Source organism: Mustela nivalis, assembly GCF_964662115.1.
Source record: "Mustela nivalis genome assembly, chromosome: 6".
Taxonomy (NCBI): Eukaryota; Metazoa; Chordata; class Mammalia; order Carnivora; family Mustelidae; genus Mustela; species Mustela nivalis.
The window spans coordinates 75,425,826-75,449,935 of NC_139025.1; the positions used below are offsets into that span (position 1 = coordinate 75,425,826).

At 39.4% G+C, this 24,110-nt stretch overlaps 1 protein-coding gene across 4 annotated transcripts in view; it reads left to right on the forward strand.

The window, feature by feature from the left end:
* The window catches only part of MYO5A (myosin VA), a 193,863-nt gene that overhangs the window by 109,933 nt on the left and 59,820 nt on the right, over positions 1-24,110 (forward strand). For all 4 annotated transcript variants that reach the window (XM_082734712.1, XM_082734713.1, XM_082734714.1 and 1 more), the window contains exons 12-20: positions 1,962-2,102; positions 4,126-4,251; positions 5,438-5,521; positions 15,084-15,245; positions 16,416-16,513; positions 18,464-18,550; positions 18,639-18,747; positions 21,276-21,487; positions 22,368-22,524. In XM_082734712.1, the coding sequence (XP_082590838.1) occupies positions 1,962-2,102; positions 4,126-4,251; positions 5,438-5,521; positions 15,084-15,245; positions 16,416-16,513; positions 18,464-18,550; positions 18,639-18,747; positions 21,276-21,487; positions 22,368-22,524 (1,176 nt within the window). The remainder of the gene's footprint in view (positions 1-1,961; positions 2,103-4,125; positions 4,252-5,437; positions 5,522-15,083; positions 15,246-16,415; positions 16,514-18,463; positions 18,551-18,638; positions 18,748-21,275; positions 21,488-22,367; positions 22,525-24,110) is intronic.

Sequence of the window (24,110 nt, forward strand, 5' to 3'; positions counted from 1 at the left end):
AATCAGCTTTAGCTTGGACTGTTGATTGCCCATTTCTAAATTCTTATACCCAACAAAGAGAATCTGATTAACTTCATTCATTTTTCCACCAGAGATCTCTAGCAGTTGACCAGCTGTGACGAGGAATATAGGGTTTCACAGTAAAGAACGTGGTTGTTTTGGGCCACCCTTGGCAGGGATTATGAGTGGGGCAGTGGGCATGAGAAACACAGTGATTGGCATATTTAGAGATCGCAGGCATTACATATTAAGGATCTCTTAATATGAACCTCATGCCCACATTGTCTTTTTGACAACTGAGTATCCAAGATTTTTGAGGCCTCATGAACTTTTCCAAACTAGTATGGAGTTGTGTATAAGAAACAAGCTCTATTTAAAATCTGGAGCAGTGTTTCTGTTGTCAGTGTGGAGACTGCATGTAAATTATTGAATTAAAAAAAGAACAGAGCTCGTTCCTTATTGGTGCCATCAGTCAGGGCATCCTGCTAACACAGGGTGTCCCATTTGCCTTCTCATTTATCATAAGAGCAGAAGAAATTTACTTTCTGATCAACATGACATAAATATTTATTTGGGTGACCACTTTGTTTTTTTTAAATTATTGAAATTATTGAAGCTTATTGCAGCTGGTAAATGCTGCAAATGAGCCAAGAGAGACATTATTATAAAGGCAGAATAAAGTAAGAAAGTTCTAAGTGCACAAGGAGCATGTGTATCAGATATCTTGGTGACACCTAAGTTTCACGGGGATTAGGGGCCTAGAAAATATGTGTTGTCTGGTCAAAGCCACAGGAGGCTATCCTTTCCAGAAAAAGGATCAAAATGTCTGAGAGAAGAAGGGACTCAGAAGAGATAAAAGAAAGCAGAAATCCCCGAGTACAATGAGTAGAGCTCATTAACGTCTTATAGACACTAGAAGTTTGCTGGATTGCTGTATTGGTTGGGCAGCCTGAAGCAAGAACGATATCGGGGATTGGATTGAGCCTTCCATCTAGACTAACTTAACATCCATTCATCTGCAGAGCTCCTATTACAGAGCCTGTCCTCAGAGAAGCCTTCCCTCACTACCCTGTATCCAAACTAGATAAGGACTCTTGTTTTCATAGCTTACATTATTTTCCTTTGTAACATTACTATAGTTTGTGATTCCTTGTGGTTACTTGATTTCTGTCTGTTTTTCTCACTAAGGTTCCAAACTCCCTGAGGGCAGAACCCACATCTCCTTTGTTAATGGTGTGTAGTGACTGGCACATAGTAGACGGTTGATACATATTTTTGCTTAAATGAGTGACTGGAGATGAGAAGCAATGTGGAGGATGGTGGTTGAAGCATTTAGCAGAAGGAGCAGTTGATTGGTCCTTGCCGCAGCTGCTTGCAGCATTGGATGTAGAATTCACAGAATTGAGCTGTAGATTCCCTGACTGTGGAAAGTGATGGAGGCAGACACAAAACACTGTTACCTAACTCTGAGGCACGTGAACTTCAACATTACTGTCCCTTAAGAGAATTACTTTGCTGTGCTGCAAGCATCATCCGGCATGGTTCAGTAGTCTAGAGGGTATCTGCTCTGCATAGTTCAAGGTCAGCTAAGGTATTGTTAGCAGCACTGTGCAATAATTTGAGGCCAAAAAGTATATTGTACAGTGTTGGTTGTATACATATTAAAAAAAAAATCGAAAAGACTGCTACATTGTCAGCTGTTTTAACACACCCACACATGTAGATTTACTTGTTTACCAAGAATCCTGTGTAGCTGAGGCTTTGCTCTTTGTGGATTTTTTTATATCACTCTCCATGTGTAAAACATGTTTTTCCCACAAGATTATTGTTGCTGGAAGCCATGGACTATCTCATATTATGTTCATATCCTCTTAGAGTGTTTTCTATAAATGTCATTTCTTGACTAACATTACTTGTAATGATACAGTAATGCCAGTTTTGTTTTTTCTTTTTCATTTCAGCATGTCTTCAAATTAGAACAGGAAGAATATATGAAGGAACAAATTCCCTGGACACTCATAGATTTTTATGATAATCAACCTTGCATTAATCTTATAGAATCTAAACTGGGCATTCTAGATTTGCTGGATGAAGAATGCAAGGTAAATATGATTTTCTGACATACCTAATCTATCAAGAGACATGTCAAGGTCAGAAGTAAGTGGGTTTAAGCACAGATTCATTGGTATACCATGAGGTGCCAGTGTGGCCACAAATAAGAGGTCACCCTACTTGCAGTCTGAAGGGTCACTAGACCCAAAGGGTTCTACATACAATCAAAACTGGGATAATTTGGGAGCACCTGGGTAGCTCAGTTTGTTGAGTGGCAGCTCAGGTCATGATCTTGGTGTCCTGGGTTTGAACCCCGCATTGGGACTCTGTGCTCAGCAGGGAGTCTGCTTGAGATTCTCTCTCTCTCCCTTTGCCCCTCCCCTCACTTACACTCTCACTCTCTCCATAAAATACATAAATAAATCTTTTTAAAATCTTGAAAAAAAAAAAACTTGGGGAATTTCCTTTCTCTTTTCTGCCGCTTCTCAGTTATGTAAAAAATTGACATTAGACACTACTGCTTACCAGTTTGGTACTCAGTGATATGACATACTTAAAGAAATGCAAGAAATTGTACAAAAGATATTTTAAATAATAGTCTTAAATATCTGTGATTTTAAAATTGACTGCTTGTTCTTTATTACTGATATATATGGTAGAAAAGGAGTTTTAGTTTTAATATTTGAAGACCCAGCGTGCTGGGAAAACCATGGATCTCTGAGTGATCTTAGACAAATAACATATCCTTTCTCTTAACTCCTCTTTAGTTTGAATGCCATAAATTACAACTTACCATAGATTGATCCTCCTAAGTATCAGATTTCCTACAACATTAAGAATGAGTGTAATGCTCAGTTTCACTTGAAATTAAATAAAATGCATATCAAACCAAAAATGGGATACTGCATTTTACCTATCAGACAGGCAAGTTTTTTTTTTTCCTTTTAAGGTTTTATTTATTTATTTTGAGAGAGAGAGAGAATGCGTGTGAGCTGGGGGAGGGACAGAGGGAGAGAGAGAGAACCTCGGACTTCCCACTGAGCAGGGACCCCCAACACAGGGTTCAGTCTTAGGACTACTGAGATCATGACCTGAGCCAAAATCAGGAGTCAGACGCTTAACCCACTGAGCCACCCAGGTGCTCTAGATAGGTGAGTTTAAATTTGATAATACCATTCATTGAAGGTAGGATGTGAGTTAATACAGCATATTTTGGGGGGAATTTGACAATATTTTTCAAAATTATAAAATTTTAGACCCAACAGTGGATCCAAAATTACCTTTGGGCCCAACAGTGGAATTGCTGGAATTCACCCTATGAATATACTTGCAAAAGTATCCAAGGTATATATGTAAAAGAAGCAATTGTGGCCATTTTTATAATAACAGAAAATGAGTAACAACCTAATGGCCATGAATACAAGAATGCTATTATTAAGAAGAAGAAAAATGCAAAGATTTTATAGAATGATTCTATTTGTGTGCATACCTTTAGACAGAAAGATAAAATTGGTGGAAATGATGAAAAGAAATTACTCTTCATTTTAAACCTTCATGAATTATGAAAATATTTCACTTTGTGCATATGTTACCTTTATTTAACCAATTTTTAAAAATACCTGATATGGCGCACCTGGCAGGCTTAGTCGATAGAGCATGTGACTCTTGATCTCATGGGGGTCATGAGTTCAAGCTCCACAGTGGGCCTATAGCTTACCTAAAATAAAAAAAAACCCATGAAATCATAATAGTTCATGTTTTATTTGTGAGGGTCTTGTTGTTTTAAAAGCCGATAGAATACTTATTTGTTGATTCCTGGTATAGGCAGATTGAGTTGCCCAAAGATTGGGCTGAGTCACCCATGAAAAGGTCTCAGTCATTGCTTTCCTTTGGTAACTGATTTTCGTCATCTAACAGAGTAATATGGAAGGAATGAGTTCCTACTGAATATAAAAGTTAGAAAAGCCAAAAAATGGTCTCTTGGTTGATAACTCAGAAGAGTCTTATAACAATATTCTCCTTATTTTGTTTCTGCTGGTTTTTTTTTCTTTTTCTTTTCCACCCTGAATGTAGATGCCCAAAGGCACAGATGACACTTGGGCCCAAAAATTGTACAACACACATTTGAACAAATGTGCGCTCTTTGAAAAGCCCCGTCTATCGAACAAAGCTTTCATCATCCAACATTTTGCTGACAAAGTAAGGAAGCTTTATTATCTTTTTTCTTTTTGAATATTTAAGTTCAAAGAGGAAAAAAAATCAATGTCTAGAGATATCATTTTTATCTTTGCTGAAACTTGCATTCTTTAGTGTCTTATAGGAAAAGTATTTTTCAGTGTTGCTTGGGTGATTTTCTCTTCCTTTCCATTCCTATAAATGGAATTGTATTATGAAATAAATATGAGCCTACAATCCTGTATAATTCTGAAATCCAAAAAACTCTGAAAACTAAAAAGTCTCTTCATAATTCATTTTATGTCTAGACCTGATCTCTGACTTGAAGTAACATGAGGTTATGTATAGTCTTTATTTATCTCAGTTAGGCTGGATATTTACATACCTCACTGTAGAAATGTTAATGTGTTTGATTATAGGTTGCTGCCTTGGACTGCTGAAAACCTTAGAGGAATCAGAATAGAGACTGTGATTGAGTCAGTGGGTTCCTGCTAACAGGGCATGTGGACCTACTGCTTCATGAGTTTAGTAGTGTGCTCAAAAAATCAGGAGCGATGAGGCTAATTTACATTTAAAGGAGATGTGGGTAGGGTTAGGGGGGTAAGCTTCCTGGGTCTCCTTCAGGAATTGAGGGTCTTCTAAGTCTTCTTAGTCCTAGCTGGAAACCTAGGAATGTCTTTAGGTTACCTAAGGGCTTTGTGTTATAACCTGGGGAACAACTTGAATAGTAGATGCCTAAAGTCACTGGAGTTTTGGAAGCAGGAACAGTCTGTTCTTGAGTAGTTCCCTTTACCAAATCATACAGTGTTTATCCAGTTGTCTCCCAAGAGAACTACCCCTCCAGGATGGTGATCTCAGTCATAAGAAGGTCCACTAGCTTAGCTGTGAAGGAGCTTTCTTGCACCAGCATGAATGAGAAGAGTCAACTTCTTATGAGTCTGCCTACCTGTGAATTGGGAGGATCTTTTAAACCGTAACTAGTTAGCACTACCACTGTTACCTAGGAAGAGCAATATTTGAGGAGTTTTACTCTGGAATTAACATACTTCTTCCCAAGAATGGTACTAGTTTCTTAGACTAAAACTGATAACCATTTTGCTGAGAACCAGTCATATAGCCTGAAACTAATAAATGTTTTTGTGATTGATGATTTTAATATCTGTTAAAAAAAAAATCTGTTAGTTAAGAAGATTTTTACATGTGTTTCCAGGTGGAATACCAGTGTGAAGGTTTTCTGGAAAAGAATAAAGACACTGTTTTTGAAGAACAAATTAAAGTTCTGAAATCCAGCAAGGTAAAAATGTATAGGCTTTCTACAATCAGGATATATTCAATAGTGTTAATTACTTAAGCATTAGTTTTTTGTTTTTTAACAATAGTGATTTTTCTAACAAAATCAGCTTTACTGTTAGTTTTTAATTTATCAAATAAATAATAGTGTGTGTCAGGTTTCTCTTCAGATTCTATAAATCTTTTGCCTTTTAAAAGCCTTACAAATGTTAACTCGTAATTTTTTTTTTTTTTTAAATTTATTTTTTATTTTCAGCATAACAGTATTCATTATTTTTCACCACACCCAGTGCTCCATGCAATTCGTGCCCTTTATAATACCCACCACCTAGTACCCCAAACTCCCACCCCCCACCCCTTCAAAATCCTCAGATTGTTTTTCAGAGTCCATAGTCTCTCATGGTTCACCTCCCCTTCCAATTTCCCCCAACTCCCTTCTCCTCTCTAACTCCCCATGTCCTCCATGCTATTTGTTATGCATAAGTGACTCTTAATCTCACAGAACAAACTGAGGGCTGCTGGGGGGAGGGGGTTTGGGAGAAGGGGGTGGGATTATGGACATTGGGGAGGGTATGTGCTTTGGTGAGTGCTGTGAAGTGTGTAAACCTGGTGATTCACAGACCTGTACCCCTGGGGATAAAAATATATGTTTAACTCGTAATTTTTATAATGAGGTGATATAATCATTAGTCCCATTTTACAGATGAGGGAACTGAAGCACAGAGATTTCATAGCTAATGTGTTTTTGTTTTTTAAGGTTTTATGTATTTATTTGACAGACAGAGATCTCAATTAGGCAGAGAGGCAGGCAGAGAGAGAGAGGAGGAAGCAGGCTCCCTGCTGAGTGGAGAGCCTGATGCGGGGCTCCATCCCAGGACCCTGGGATCAGGGCCCCAGCCGAAGGCAGAGGATTAATCCACTGAGGCGCCCCATAGCTAATGTGTTTTTTTGTTTTTGTTTTTGTTTTTAATTTTTATTTTATTTTATTTTTTTTTAAATATTTTGTTTTTTATAAACATATATTTTTATCCCCCGGGGTACAGGTCTGTGAATCGCCAGGTTTACACAATTCACAGCACTCACCAAAGCACATACCCTCCCCAATGTCCATAACCCCACCCCCCTTCTCCCAACCCCCCTCCCCACAGCAACCCTCAGTTTGTTTTGTGAGATTAAGAGTCACTTATGGTTTGTCTCCCTCCCAATCCCATCTTGTTTCATTTATTCTTCTCCTACCCACTTAAGCCCCCATGTTTTATCACCACTTCCTCATATGGAAGATCATATGATAGTTGTCTTTCTCCGCTTGACTTATTTCGCTAAGCATGATACGCTCTAGTTCCATTCATGTTGTCCCAAATGGCAAGATTTCATTTCTTTTGATGGCTGCATAGTATTCCATTGTGTATATATACCACATCTTCTTGATCCATTCATCTGTTGATGGACATCTAGGTTCTTTCCATAGTTTGGCTATTGTGGACATTGCTGCTATAAACATTCGGGTGCACGTGCCCCTTTGGATCACTACGTTTGTATCTTTAGGGTAAATACCCAGTAGTGCAATTGCTGGGTCATAGGGCAGTTCTATTTTCAACATTTTGAGGAACCTCCATGCTGTTTTCCAGAGTGGTTGCACCAGCTTGCATTCCCACCAACAGTGAAGGAGGGTTCCCCTTTCTCCGCATCCTTGCCAGCATCTGTCATTTCCTGACTTGTTAATTTTAGCCATTCTGACTGGTGTGAGGTGATATCTCATTGTGGTTTTGATTTGTATTTCCCTGATGCTGAGTGAAATGGAGCACTTTTTCATGTGTCTGTTGGCCATCTGGATGTCTTCTTTGCAGAAATGTCTGTTCATGTCCTCTGCCCATTTCTTGATTGGATTATTTGTTCTTTGGGTGTTGAGTTTGCTAAGTTCTTTATAGATTCTGGACACTAGTCCTTTATCTGATATGTCGTTTGCAAATATCTTCTCCCATTCTGTCAGTTGTCTTTTGATTTTGTCAACTGTTTCCTTTGCTGTGCAAAAGCTTTTGATCTTGGTGAAATCCCAATAGTTCATTTTTTCCCTTGCTTCCCTTGCCTTTGGTGATGTTCCTAGGAAGATGTTGCTGCGGCTGAGGTCGAAGAGGTTGCTGCCTGTGTTCTCAAGGATTTTGATGGATTCCTTTCGCACATTGAGGTCCTTCATCCATTTTGAGTCTATTTTTGTGTGTGGTGTTAGGAAATGGTCCAATTTCATTTTTCTGCATGTGGCTGTCCAATTTTCCCAACACCATTTGTTGAAGAGACTTCTTTTTTCCATTGGACATTCTTTCCTGCTTTGTTGAAGATTAGTTGATCATAGAGTTGAGGGTCTATTTCTGGGCTCTCTATTCTGTTCCATTGATCTATGTGTCTGTTTTTGTGCTAGTACCATGCTGTCTTGATGATGACAGCTTTGTAATAGAGCTAGAAGTCCGGAATTGTGATGCTACCAACACTGGCTTTCTTTTTCAATATCCCTTTGGCTATTTGAGGTCTTTTCTGGTTCCAAATAAATTTTAGAATTATTTGTTCCATTTCTTTGAAAAAGATGGATGGTACTTTGATAGGAATTGCATTAAATATGTAGATGGCGTTAGGTAACATAGACATTTTCACAATATTTATTCTTCCAATCCAGGAGCATGGAACATTTTTCCATTTCTTTGTGTCATCCTCAATTTCTTTCATGAGTACTTTATAGTTTTCTGAGTATAGATTCTGTGCCTCTTTGGTTAGGTTTATTCCTAGGTATCTTATGGTTTTGGGTGCAATTGTAAATGGGATTGACTCCTTCTCTTTCTTCTGTCTTGTTGTTGGTGTAGAGAAATGCAACTGATTTCTGTGCATTGATTTTATATCCTGACACTTTACTGAATTCCTGTACAAGTTCTAGCAGTTTTGGAGTGGAGTCTTTTGGGTTTTCCACATATAGTATCATATCATCTGCGAAGAGTGATAATTTGACTTCTTCTTTGCCAATTTGGATGCCTTTAATTTCCTTTTGTTGTCTGACTGCTGAGGCTAGGACTTCTAGTACTATGGTGAATAGCAGTGGTGATAAAGGACATCCCTGCTGTGTTCCCGACCTTAGTAGAAAAGCTTACAGTTTTTCTCCATTGAGAATGATATTTGCAGTGGGTTTTTAATAGATGGCTTTGATGATATTGAGGTATGTGCCCTCTATCCCTACACTTTGAAGAGTTTTGATCAGGAAGGGATGCTGTACTTTGTCAAATGCTTTTTCAGCATCTATTGAGAGTATCATATGGTTCTTGTTCTTTCTTTTATTGATGTGTTGTGTCATATTGACTGATTTGCAGATTTTGAACCAACCTTGCAGCCCTGGAATAAATCCCACTTGGTCGTGGTGAATAATCCTTTTTAATGTACTGTTGAATCCTATTGGCTAGTATTTTGGTGAGAATTTTCGCATCTGTGTTCATCACGGATATTGGTCTGTGGTCTCTTTTTTGATGGGATCCTTGTCTGGTTTTGGGATCAAGGTGATGCTGGCCTCATAAAATGAGTTTGGAAGTTTTCCTTCCATTTCTATTTTTTGGAACAGTTTCAGGAGAAAAGGAATTAGTTCTTCTTTAAATGTTTGGTAGAATTCCCCTGGGAAGCTGTCTGGCCCTGGGCTTTTGTTTGTTTGGAGATTTTTAATGACTGTTTCAATCTCGTTACTGGTTATGGTTCTGTTCAGGCTTTCTATTTCTTCCTGGTTCAGTTGTGGTAGTTTATGGAATGCATCCATTTCTTCCAGATTGTCAAATTTGTTGGCGTAGAGTTGCTCATAGTATATTCTTATAATAGTTTGTATTTCTTTGGGGTTAGTTGTGATCTCTCCTCTTTCATTCATGATTTTATTTATTTGGGTCCTTTCTCTTTTCTTTTTGATAAGTCTAGCCAGGAGTTTATCAATTTTATTAATTCTTTCAAAGAACCAGCTCCTAGTTTCGTTGATTTGTTCTATTGTTTTTTTGGTTTCTATTTCATTGATTTCTGCTCGATCTTTATGATTTCTCTTCTCCTGTTGGGCTTAGGGTTTCTTTCTTGTTCTTTCTCCAGCTCCTTTAGGTGTAGGGTTAGGTTGTGTACCTGAGACCTTTCTTGTTTCTTGAGAAAGGCTTGTTTCTCTAATATCTTCCATGCCTTTTTGGAGCCCGGCTAGAACCTTGAGAATTGTCATTCTGAACTCTAGATCTGACATACTACCAATGTCTGTATTGATCATGTCCCTAGCCTTCGGTACTGCCTCTTGTTCTTTTTTTTGTGGTGAATTTTTTCGCCTTGTCATTTTGTCCAGATAAGAGTATATGAAGGAGCAAGTAAAATACTAAAAGGGTGGCAACAACCCCAGGAAAATATGCTTTAACCAAATCAGAAGAGATCCCAAATCGTGAGGGGGGAGAAAGGGGATAGAAAGAGGTTCAAAAAGAAAGAAAAAAAAGAAAAGTATTAAAAAAAGAAAATGAATAAAGAAGAGTATAAAACAATATATATATATATATATATATATTAAACTAGTTAAAATATATAAAAAAAGAAAAGGGTTAAAGTTTAAAAAAAAATTAGCAGAAGAAGAGCAAAAAAAGAAAAAGAAAAAAATTAAATTAACTGCAAGACTAAAAAATCACAGGGAGAATGCCATGAGTTTGGTGCTTTGCTTTCTCCTCCTCTGGAATTCTGCTGCTCTCCTTGGTATTGAAACCGCACTCCTTGGTAGGTGAACTTGGTCTTGGCTGGATTTCTTGTTGATCTTCTGAGGGAGGGGCCTGGTGTAGTGATTCTCAAGTGTCTTTGCCCCAGGCAGAATTGCACCACCTTTACCAGGGGTCTGGCTGGGTAATCCTCTCAGCTTTGCTTTCAGGAGCTTTTGTTCCCTGAGTGCTTGCCCTAGAGTTCAGGAGGACCGGAATACAAATGGCGGCCTTCTGGTCTCCGGCCTGGAGGAGCTGAGAGCCTGGGGCCCCACTCCTCAGTGTGCCCTCAGAGAACAGCACCTAGTAACGCCCATCTGCCTGACCTCTGGCTGTGCTCCGAGCTCACCGAGCCTGCGACCGGTTCAAGGTATCCCCGAGCTGTGATCTTACTGTCGGCTCCGTCTCTATAGCCGGTTTTCCCGTTCCAACACCCGCAAGCTCTGTGACACTCAGACACTTCCGATCCTTCTGTGACCCTGCGGGATCTGATGCCACGCTGACCCCGCATGGGCTTTGCCCCGGTTTAGCCTCTGGAGTGATGTCCCTCAGCGGAACAGACCTCCTGATTTTGTGCTCCATTGCTCCGCCACTTTGTTGCTCCGCCACTTTCCGGAGCTGGCCCCTCCCCCTGGGGTCTATCTTCCCGTCGCTTTGGATTCACTTCTCAACCAGTCCTACCTTTCAGAAAGTGGTTGTTTTTCTGTTTCTAGAATTGCTGTTCCTCCTCTCTTCGATCTGCCGATGGATATGCAGGTGTTTGCAATCTTTAGATAAGCTATCTAGCTGATTGATCTCCTGCTAGCTGAAGTAGTCTCAGCCTGCTACTTCTCAGCCATCTTGACTCCTCCCCCAGCTGTTGTGTTTTTAAGCAAAGTTAAAACAAAGGCTGTCTGGCTCAGAGTCTGCTCTTAACCACTATGCAGTGTTGTCATTCAGGTTTTGTTTTTTTTTGTTGTTGTTGTTGTTGTTTAGATTTTGTTTATTTGACTGAGAGACACACAGTGAGAAAGGGAACATAGGTAGGGGGAGTGGGAGAGGGAGAACCAGGCTCCCCGTGGAACAGGGACCCTGACCTGGGTCTCGATCCCAGGACCCTGAGATCATGACCTGAGCCCAAGGCAGATGCTTAACGACTGAGCCACCCAGGCTCCCCTGTTGTCTTTCAGTTTTATGTGAAATTATTGTCTGCACAGTGGTTCTAGACTCTATTGTGCCTTTGTGAGAGATTATGAAAGAAAATAGGTTTTTACTACATCATTTTATTATGTATGTATGTATGTATGTATGTATTTTTAAGGAATCATTTATTTATTTTAGAAAGAGAGAGCACTAGTGAGTTTGGGGGCAGAGGGAGAGAGAAAGAGAGACAAGCAGATTCCCTGACGAGTGGGGAGCATGACTCAGGGCTCCATCCCAGAACCCTTAAATCATGACTGGAGCTGAAATCAAGAGTCAGATAATCAACCTACTGAGCCAACAGGCACCCTGCTGTATTATTTTAAAGGGATGCACTGGAAACATGGTCTTATGCACTCAAAATAATTGAAAGTAAACTTAGTTTAGCAAAATGAATATTGAAATATTCGTTAAAAAATAAATTATTCATGTAAATCTTTTAGACTAGTGACCAGCACTTTTATTTCCCTCGTTTATTCTAAGAGAATCTTTTTAAATTCTGAGGGAATATTCTATAAACATTTTAAAATTTAAATTCAAGTAATTAACATATAATGTATTATGGATTTCAGAAGTACAGGCCAGTGATTCATCAATCTTATATAGCACCTAGTGCTCATTATATCACATGCTCTACTTAATGTCCATCACCCAGCCACCCCTTCCCTCCATCCCACTGCCCTCCAGCAACCTTCATTTTGTTTTCTATGTTTAAGAGTCTCTTACAGTTTGTCTCTGTCTCTGGATTCGTCTTGTTTTATTTTTTCCTCTCTTTCTCTATGGTCTTCTTTCTGCTTCTTAAATTCCACATATCAGTGAGATCATATGATAATTGTCTTTCTCTGATTGACTTATTTCACTTAGCATAATACCCTCTAGTTCCATCCATGTCATTGCAAATGGTGTGATTTTATTTTTTGATGACTGAGTAATATTCCATTGTGTATAGATATATATATAGATATATATGTGTGTATACACACACACACACACATATTTTTTTTATCCATTCAGCTGTCGATGGACTTCTGGGCTCTTTCCATAGTTTGGCCATCGTGGCCATTGCTGCTATAAACATTGGGGTGCATGTGCCCACTACATTTGTATCTTTGGGGCAGATATCCAGTTGTGTAATTGCAGGGTCGTAAGGTAGCCTATTTTCTTTTAAATTTTTTTTTTAAGATTTTATTTATTTACTTGACAGAGATCACAGGTAGACAGAGAGGCAGGCAGAGAGAGAGGAAGGGAAGCAGGCTTCCTGCCGATGCAGGGCTCGATCCCAGGACCCTGAGATCATGACCTGAACCGAAGGCAGAGGTTTAACCCACTGATCCACCCAGGCGCCCCAAGGTAGCCTATTTTAAACTTTTTGAGGAACTTCATACTGTTTTCCAGAGTGGCTGCACCAGGTGGAATTCCCACCAACAGTGTAGGAAGATTCCTCTTTATCCACATCCTTCCCAACTCCTGTCATTTCCAGACTTATTAATTTTAGCCATTCTGACTGGTGTGAGGTGGTTTCTCACTGTGGTTTTTATTTGTATTTCCCTGATGCCGAGTGATATTGAGCTTTTTTTCGTCTGTCTGTTAGCCAAGACTAAGTTCTAGTTTTAACTCTCGGGGAAATAATGACTCTATGTGTCTATAAAGAAGTCAGTTTTTCACTTATACTCATAAGCACTGGACATTAATGCTTTATAGCTTAGAGGACTGATGTATAAGAGAAAATTCTCTCACAGTGGCAGTCCCTGAGTACTATTAAGTTACATTTAAAATCATTTCTATTTATGAATGGTGATGAAAACCATAAAATTCTAATGTCATTACTCTGCCTAGGTAGTTTAGATTAAATGGAACATTCACAGGTTCTTATTGCCCAGGTACCCGTAATCATTTGTGTCTTTGTTCTGACTAACTTTTCTGATTGGCTGGTGGGTCCTTAATTATCAGAAGGTAGCGATATGTTCTGAGGAGTCCATTGGGAGTAATTGCAGTGTATGCAGCTTTGTTGTAGCTGGAGCTGGAGGATGGTGCACGATACACATACCTTGGGTTTTCAAATCAAATCTATTCATTCCTGTTTGGAATGCAGCTTTAACATTGTAATACGAGATAGTGGTGCAACATGTTTTCCTCTTTATAGCCAACCCTTTAAAAGGGATGAAGAGATTCATTTGTGTAGCAAGTAACCATTATTGGTATGTTTTGTGTAACAATTTGTTTTATACATTGTGAGTTATTTCCTAAATTACCCTTATGATTAAATACACATTAAGAGCAAATGAAATTCTCTGATTTTGTTTTTTAACGGAAGAACTCTCCTAAGATATGATTTTTTCTGGAGATAGTCTGAAATTATTAGACAAATAATTGGTAGCTGCTATTATAATTTGAAGGGTTTATTTAATGTGGAATGTGTGACTATTATAAAGATATATGCATATGTCATGGTGTTCCTGTAGGCTAGTTTGAAATCTCTTTCCTGCCATAAAATGTCTCCCTTCCATACTAACTAATACCATCTATCCACTTGTTAAATGCCAGATCTTATAATCTTTCATAGTGCAAACCTGGTACAACACAAAATTGATTGCAAATATAAAAGGTTACAGGACAAGGGCAGGGTTTTTAATTTTTTCCTTATAACTCTGTGTTGTTTTCCATAACATTAACTCGGTTAATGTTTTCCTTAGAATTCTGTGTTGTTGATCCATAGCCTTCTTGCCGAGATTTTCAGTGAGTTTGTTTAGCTGGTGCTCACCATTTGAGTTAGTAGGTAGACAAATGAAGGGTGATAGAACATTTTGTGGAACTAAAGTAATTAGATAGGACTTGCAATTAGTATTTTGCTCATAAAATAATTATAGTTCAAAGCCAGCAATCTGTTAATAGTGGCCATTTTCTGTAGATTAGGATTTCAAGAGTTAAGGGAGTAGTTTTGACTTTGTTTCCCCCAAACATGGTCATAGAATCACTACATTTTTTTCCTCCTATATTTTTTTTAACTTTTTAGTTCATGCTTTTAATTTTTAAATACACATAAGTATCTATAAGTAAGTATTTCTTTGTTTTTTTTATGCACAATGCTTTATTATACTATAGCTTGCATTTTTCATTCAACACTATGAGATCTTTCCATGTTGAAATACACAGAAATGTTTTATTTTAATTTTGTGTCATATCCCATTTTCTAAATATGTAATTTAATCAATTAAAACCACATTGAGATATCACCTCCTGTATTTTTGTTGCATTGGTATCACCTTCCTCTCATGTCTTTGTTTCCTAATGCAGATATTGATTGTTTTTGGAATGAGACTTTGAAAGGGTTACTGTAAGAAGGGAAGCCCTATGGATTCCAAGTCTTCTGTGAAGGTTTACACTTGAGTTTATTTATTTATTTATTTATTTTTTAAAGATTTTAATGATTTGACAGAGAGAAACAGCGAGAGAGAGAGAATACCAGGAGGGGAAGCAGGAGAGGGAGAGGCATGCTCCCCACCGAGCAGCAAGTAGAGAGCCCCATGTGGGGCTTGATCCCAGGACCTGAGGATCATGACCTGAACCAAAGGCAGATGCTTAACGACTGAGCCACATAGGCACCCCTACACTTGAGTTTATTTAAAGTATAATTATCTTTTGTTATTTCTGGCTCAGTTTAAGATGCTACCAGAATTATTTCAAGATGATGAGAAGGCCATCAGTCCAACATCAGCCACCTCATCAGGACGCACACCCCTCACCCGCACTCCAGCAAAGCCCACCAAAGGCAGACCCGGCCAGACAGCCAAAGAGCACAAGAAAACAGTGGGGCACCAGGTGAGTTCAGGGAATTGCCATTGCAGGGCTCCTGTCCCCTCAAGCTCAGTGGAAGCCCCAGGTTTTCTTCTGTCAGCTCCCCAGATGGGGTCCTCAGGTGGGGAGAGGCTAGAGCTCTCACTATGAGAATATGTAACACCATTCCCCACTGTTCCTTTCCACCCAGCTTTAGACCCATGACTCTGCTTAAGCCTTTCCCAAAATAATTTCCTCTAGGTCTTGATTCTTGGAGTACATATCCTCCCTGGCAGACCACTGCTACCCTTGGTTTGTCCTCTAGTTGTTTCCTCTCTGGATTTGTACAGAGCAACAGCTCCCTCAGTGCTGGAGCAGAGCCCTCTCCTTTCTTTGAAGTCCTCGGCTCTGTGGGCCTTGGGAAATACTGCACTCACACATAGTGCCTGAATAAGGCTGGGGGCTTGGGACGAGAAGCCAGTCAGAGGGCGAACCTTGTGCCCAGCTGAAATAGGAAGCAGGGCCTGACACAGGTGCAGAGCCTCTAGGCTCTGTGTCCCTGATGGCAGCCATGTTGGCTGTCCTCTCCCATTGTCCCGCTCATTACCTGCGCTCTTGGAAGTCACATACGTTTTTGGTCTCTTGTGGCAGAATTCCCAGTGTGCATGATAAGTTGACTTAATATTCTTCAAGTAAGGTTATATTTTTAGTCAAAATTTTGAGTTCACAACAGGAAGCTACAGGAGCCTATGTTAAAGGAGGGGAGTGAGCTCTGATGTAAATGATGGACTTTGAGGGACTGTGATTTGTCAGAGCAGATTCACCCGTTTTAACAAATGTGCCACTCTGTTGAGGGTACTCATAATGGGGGAGTTGGTGCCTACAAGGGGGCAGGGGCTTATGGAAAAATCTTTCTTAAGTTAATGTTGCTGTGAACCTAAAACAGCTCTAAGAAGATAAGTCTGTGGAAAGGGGTGGCTGGGAAAAATGGTGGGAGGAAAACAAATGTATATTTAGTAGAATAAGCATATAAATGGCAGGATTTAAGCAGATTTTAACCTAAAGCCCCACTTCTGAGGCTGGGTCAAGTTCATAGGAGGCAAAATCATCGCCAAAGCTCCAGGAGTGTCATTGGAAAAATATTTTAAATTGTTTTTACAATATCGATTTTGATAAAACCTTGATGACCCTTTCTTTGTTTTGTTTTTTGTATAGTTCCGAAACTCCCTTCACCTGCTAATGGAGACCCTCAATGCTACTACTCCTCACTATGTGCGCTGCATTAAGCCCAATGACTTCAAGTTTCCATTCACGTAAGTGTTTCTCAACTTGAATTAGAAAGCATCCAAGTCTTGTAAGGATTCCCATACTAGCAGAAGGAAAAAAATAATTTGGGTCAATCTTCATGTTTTGTAGAGGGAAATTACTAGTTAATATATTTGTTGTTATTGTTGTTGTTTTAGTTTTCATTTCATTTGGAGAATATGATAATAAAATAGCAGCTGGCCTTTTGAAGATTTTTAAAAGTTGAAGTCAACCAGGCATTCCTAGTTTGACTTTCTGTTTAGATTTTACTTTAATTCAAGATCTTTCTGGGCTTTTGTTTATTTGGGCATTAGTTAAAACTAGAGCCCTTTGGAATAAGGCTGCCTTGGTGAAGGTTCGCAGTTTGCTCTGCTACTTTTCAGCTGTTTAAACCCTCAGAGTCTGTGTACCATTACCAACTGTCTTGCCCTACATCAAATATCATATATGAGGGGGAAGTTTTTTTTTCTTCTCAAAATGGACATTTTTCTCTAATTTTAAAAGTAATACATATGCATTGTAAAAACAATTTTTAAAAAATATAAAATAGCATAAAAAATTGAAAAACGTTCATGATACACTGAGATGACAGGTATTACCTCATATACATCCTTCTTGACCACCAACCAACATCCCTTCCTTCCCTGCTATGGTATGTGGGTATGTGTGTGTGTGAGAGAGAGAGAGAGAGAGACACTAATCAGAGGGGATTGTGCTGTAATTGTGGATTTGTGTCTGCTTTTAACTCAGTAAATTGTGGATGCTTTACAAGTTAGTAAATAAAAATCCATATCATCATTTTAATGACTACATAGTTCTCATTGTATAGATATGCCATCATTTATTTAAATTATTCCCTAAATGATGACCATTAAGGTTATTCCCACTATGATATGATAAATATATTTTGCCAAACATTCTTGTATATTTGCCCAATTATCTTCTTAGGATAATCTATTTCTAGAAGGGGAATTTATAGGTCAGATTAAGCACATTTACCAAAGGTTATAACTCCCACTCCCACTGCATAGGGAATGAGGGCTCATTTTCTACACCCTGCCAACCCTGCCCTCTGAGATTCTGCCTTAGATGCAGGGGCAGTTATGAAAGACTTATATATCCTCCTGATTGCCAAGAAGCCCTTTCTGGAGGCAATGGGAGACAGAAAAAGCTGCCACCGCCTGGGCCACTCTCCTGGACAACCTTAGGGGCCATTACCTTCCATCAGCCAACCCCATCTCCTATGGCCAACAGAACACTTGAGAGGACAGCACAGCATGCTAGGATAGGGTGCTTAGGGCTTAAATGGGGGAGAACAAGGAGTGATCATTCAGCAAGGGCCGGCCTTGCTACTTCCTCTCTTAGTGTCAATGTAATGTTCAGATGCCATTTGTCTAGAGTAAAATAAACAAAGTATATAAGATATAGTACAAAGTGAAAATAATTGTTATTGGTATAGACACTATAAATCCTTTGTATGTACCCACAAAGTTGAATGGAACTTTTAGAACAGCAATATTAAAAAAAAAATAATTGGATGAGGTGTATTTAATTTGTTCTTAGAGAAATCTCCAGAGTTGGCCAGTCTTTATTCTAAGGAAGCTATATATGGTGAGCTAAAGAAACAAGAGAACATCTGACCACAGCAAGCCATTTAATAAATAAGAGCAAAGTACTGAGGAGTTTTAGGGTTCTTAAAATATGCCCAGTGGTATTTGTTACAGGTGTGTGGTGTGAACTACAGATCCTATTTATGGCTCTGCTTTTTATTTTACTGCTAATTGTCTCCTCCCCGCAGGATTTGCTGTTGTGATCCCTGCTCCAACTTTTGAATGCTTTCTTTTTTAATTTCTCCATTTGACTCCTTACAAAAGAGTTTGCTCTCTGGACTGAGGAGGGTAATTTGTGGCTGCAGCCAAGCTTTTTTGTATGTCACTGATGTTCCCTTTTATACATAGGTTTGATGAGAAGAGGGCGGTGCAGCAGCTGAGAGCATGTGGTGTCCTGGAAACCATCCGCATCAGTGCAGCGGGCTTCCCCTCACGGTGAGCGTGACCAGTTTCATATGGAAGGGACCCTCTGGGAGAGAGTCTTACCTCTTCCAGTAAGCTGATGGGAGTTGTTTTCATACAGGTGGACCTACCAAGAATTTTTCAGCCGCTACCGTGTCCTAATGAAGCAAAAGGATGTGCTGAGTGACAGAAAGCAAACATGCAAGAATGTGTTAGAGAAACTGATACTGGTAAGAAGGATTTTCATTTATCTTCATACTGGCCAAGGGCCTTGTGATTGTAAGGTTTGACAGCCCTGGTAAATCCAAATACCACTAATCCAGATTATTTGGAGTTGGGAGGGTGGGGGCACACTGTCTCAGAGGTCAAGGCTCACTGTGTCTAAGATGCTAGACCTAGTGAGGGGGATGGTATATTGTCAGGAAACAGGATGGTGACGTCTGGAGAGATCTGGACCCAGACTTGAGACACACACCTTTTAGAGTTTGATCATTATCAATAAAAGTTTATCACATACTTATTTATGGTAGATATTAGGCCAGATACTGTGTGATTAAGAAAAAGCAAGTCTTGTCCTAATATAACATAGTCTGTCTTGGAAATTCATGCATTTTAGAGATCAGTATAGTAAGCCTTAGTATCTGTCAAATGCTAAAGAAGTCACAGGAAGGCAAAGCCACATGTACTGTGGGAAGGAGGAACAATTTCATGGAAGAGGCATGTTTTGAGTTAGGCCCTGAAGAATTGGTAAGATTGTATAAAAGCAGAAGGGTATCCTAATAGGGAGCAAGGTGTGAAGAAGTAAGAAAGCATAGAATTTGCTCATAAAACAGTATAGTGCTTTTCTGTTGTTTTGTTTTGTTTTGTTTTTTTCAGTATAAGATTGATACATGGAACAGTAGGGATTTGGTTAAGAAATACAGGTTGGTGTTTGAAAAGTCCTGTATGCCAAACTAGGGAGTTCTCAAACTTTAGAATGCATCAGAGTCACCTGGATGGCTTATTAAACTACATTGCTGAGATAGCCTGCAGAATTTTTTATTCAGTAGGTCTGGGATGGGCCCAATAATATGCATTTCTTACAAGTTCCCACATGATGCTCATGCTGTTCTAAGGACTCCATTTTGAGAACAGGTACTCTAGTTCATGAAGAACTTAAGATTTATGAAAGGTTTTTAAAAGATTTTATTTATTTATTTATTTATTTAACGGGGGCGGGGGGGGGGGACACAAGTAGGGGGAGTGCGAGAGGGAGCAGCAGGCTCCCCACCAAGCAAGGAACCCAATGTGGGACTCGGTCCCAGGACCCAGGGATCATGACTCCAGTTGAAGGCCGTTGCTTAATGACTGAGCCTCCCAGGCTCCCCATAAAAGGTTTTTTTAAAAATATTTTCATTTGATTTATACTAGTTTGAATGGATTACCTCACTTTGAGGTAATTAGTCCTGATTACTGACTATTAACTAAATATAATATTTCTTCTTTGGTAATAATAACTTTTGTTTTCCTTTGGAAGAACTAAGGCTACTTTCTTAGTAATATGTAAAAGGAATCATGTTTTTGGCTTTGGACCAACCCCTTTCTAACCTAGGTTCAGATCAGAATGGAGAGCAGAAAGTAGGAACAATCCTACACCCAGACCATGATGTCCCCAGACCATACCAGGTCTGGCTCAGGGCTGTGCAGGGCAGTGTGCAGGGCGGTGTGCAGAGGAGGCTGCCGGTAGAGGGGAGCAGGGGTGGAGTGGGGAAGCTGAGATGGGACAGGGAGAAGGAGAGGGGAACCACCTTCTAGCCCTGCTTCTGTCTCCAGCTATGCTTCCTATGTAAGCTTTATGCATTTAAATTAAAATAATTTTAGATGTTTTAGGTATATATGGGGATTTCTGATTTTTTCTGGGTTTACATACAAGATAGGTTGTTTACACTGTTTACACTGAAAAGTGATTTTCTTTGTTTTGCCTTATCAGATCATGGTAGTGATTACTATAAATAAATTCCATTCTTCTTTTGACATGAGCATGGTTAATAAGCTGCATCCTTCTAGATAAGATGGATAAGAACGTGGTAGACAAAAAATAGCATGTGTCTGTGTTTACTGCTCTGCTCTGCTTGTAATCCAAAATCGATGAGCTGTACAAGTGATTATGTTCTTATAAAAGGAGTTTTAAAATTTGTACAAGGATTTTAGATACATTTATAGGATTGTGTTTATTTTCAGATACTGTTGATTAAAGACAACAGATAACTGTTGCAAATTTAACTCTTGATATGAATATGCCAAGTTTTTGTGGTTTAATTCTTATTTTGCATACATAGCTTCCTGCCTTATTCTTCATGCTGGTATTTTTGTCCCTTCAGCTTTCTCATGGAACATACAGCCTGATGTAATGCTTACAGCCCGAGTCAATCAGAGCGAGTGTCAGCGTCTCCATTTCCTTGAGATATTTAAAATGCAAACACTTAAATTGCCTATAACCCACAACCAAGTGTTTGGCCAGAGATAATAATTCCAGGTAGAATGATTCTGGAAAATAATTCTTAAACTACAGTTTTCCTTAAAATTCCTTTTATTTGCTTGACTTGCATAGGATAAAAAAATCTGGCTCCATTAGTTAATGGCGATATAGCCCAAGTTTTAGCTACTAGATTCATCCTTTTACTGATTCTGCTTTTAGACATATCTTTTTCTCTTTTAGAAGTTCATTTATATGGTCATCATTTCTACTTCTGAGTATACAATTTCTTCCACAAAACAGGACAAGGACAAATACCAGTTTGGTAAGACAAAGATCTTTTTCCGTGCTGGTCAAGTGGCCTACCTAGAAAAACTGAGAGCAGACAAGCTGCGGGCGGCCTGCATTCGGATCCAGAAGACTATCCGAGGCTGGCTGCTGCGAAAGAAGTACCTGCGCATGCGCAAGGCGGCCATCACCGTGCAGAGACACGTGCGAGGCTACCAGGCCCGATGGTAGGTCTCTGGTCGCCCCTCCAGCCTGACTCACAGCCCCGGACCTTGGACAGCCCACCTGGTTCCTTGTCCAACCGAGGACAGTTTTCAGGGGTCTTCGTGTTTGAAAGACAGCACCCTGCCTCTTCCTGTTTCAGAAAGGGACAGATTTACTCACAAGACAGTTAAATACCCTTATAAGTGATTTAGATTCATCAACAAAAAATACTGCCTACTCCTGTCCTCCGGTTTTTTTTTTGTTTGTTTGTTTGTTTGTTTTTTTACTTTTATGTAGGCTTGAAAAAATCCTCCTTAAATTAACACAGTCATGAATATGTGCTGGTTAACAATGATTCCACTGAAGAGTTTTCAGCAGCAATTAACAGGAGATCTGGAGGAGAATGAGACTTGAGTGTGATTTACCTATGGGGTTATTTTAATTTAGAACTATCAGTGGAGATGAATTAATGGCAAAGAACTTACGCCCAAAACGCCTAAACAGGTAGATGAGGGAAAAACATCACACATTAGCAATGGCTAGATGTAAGAAAGCTGGTGGTGATCAGTTTGGGATTACTGTGGACAGCCAGTCAGCTATAATGAACACTGTCCTAGAAAGAGAGAAGCTTTCTGAGCTTCACTTTCTTTACTGTAATATTGGGGAATGTGGGACATCCTACTTTGCTGGGTTAGGGAAGACTCAAATCAGAAAATGAATGCAAAACTATTTTTAGGAACTATAAATTGCCCTACAAATAAATGACTTAACATGTATAATAGTAGAATAATAACAATGGAGGTACTACTTATTCTGCTGAAGTTATTGGTGCTTTATGTCTGTACAGAATGTAGTCTGGGTTTGTCTGATTACTGACTCTGCACCTCTCTTTTCTTTGGCCAGCTATGCTAAGTTCCTACGCAGAACCAAGGCAGCAACCATTATTCAGAAGTACTGGCGCATGTATATAGTCCGCAAGAGATACAAGATAAGACGATCAGCCACTATTGTTCTTCAGTCTTATTTGCGAGGCTACTTGGCCAGAAATAGATATCGTAAGGTGAGGCATTATTTCTAACTTTGTTTATTCCTTCATTCCATTAACATTAATCAAATTCCATATCTGTACAAAATACCACAGGGTTTCCTGTGGACATAGAAACTGAATAGAGATAACTGACAATTGAAATATATTTTTAAATATTAAATAAGTACATATATTTATTTATTTTTAAATTTTAAAAATAACATATAATGTATTATTGGTTTCAGAGAAACAGGCCTGTGATTCTTCAGTCTTACTTAACACCCTTTGTTCCTTACAACACATACCCTCCCCAGTGTCCATCACCAGTTGCACCATCCCTCACCACCCTCTCCCCTCCAGCAAACCTCAGTTTGTTTTCTGAGATTCAGAGTCTCTTATGGTTTGCCTCCCTATCTGGTTTTGTCCTGTTTCAAAGTATATGTATTTGTTAACAGGGTAGTGGAAAAAATACCTTCCTTTTGCCCCTTTATCTGAGTAATTTGAAAAAAGAAGTAACCAAACTGGTTTCCTGTGGCTGCTGTGATAAGTTACCAACAGCTTGGTGGCTTAAAACAACAGAAATGTGTTCTCTGAGTCCTGAGACTGGAAGTCTAAAATCAGTATCACTGGGCCAAAATCAAGACATCAGCAGAGCTGTATTTCCTCCAGAAGCTCTAGCAGAGACTCTGTCTCTTGCCTCTTCCAGCTTCTGCCAGGTCACTGCCACTATCCCTTGCCACATCTCTCCAACTTCTGCCTCCATCCTCACATCATCTTCTCCTCTGTGTGTCTAACTTTGCTTCTCTTGTCTGTTTCCTCTGAGAATGCTCATGATGGATTTGAGGCCCGCCTAGATAATTCACGATAATGCCCCCATCTCAAGACCCTTAATTTTTTAAAAAAAGATTTATTGGAGAGAGATGGAGTGTGAGAGAGAGCACAGGAGCAGGGGGAGGGAGAGGGACAAGCAGGCTCCATGCTCAGCATGGAACCCGAAAGCAGGTCTAGATCCTATAGCCCTGATCTCACAACCCTGAGATCACGACCTGAGCTGAAATCAAGAGTTGGAAGCCCAACTGGCTGAGCCACCTGGGTGCCCCAAGACCCATAATTTAGTCACATCTGCAAAGACCATTTTCCCCAAACAAGGTTTGGGGAAACAATCTTTACAGGTCCAGGGATGAGGACCTGATGTCCCTGGGGGCCTTTATTCAGCCGACTATGATGAGCTTTGAATAGGTAGAATATCTGACAGAGGCGTAGAAGATTGTACCAAGAATGAAACAGCCTTAGAAGAATTTAACATGGTGAAAAGGAAATAAATTACATTAATGTGGTTAAAAGTTATATTGACTAGAATATGATGCTTCAGCAATTTTTGACAAATAATCATTATATCTCACAATAATCAACCTGACTAGATAACGGATCACTAGATTAATCTTAGTCCTTACCTCTGACAATATATGATCTAATTGATGGAAGGTTTTTATCTCTCTCACTTTGGCAAGGTTTTGAGCTTGGCTTTAGGGTATATTCTCAGTAAGCTGGAAATACAGTCTGGATCTTAGAGCTTGGTGGCATTCACCATTAGAAGGAAAATCAGTAGAATGATTGGA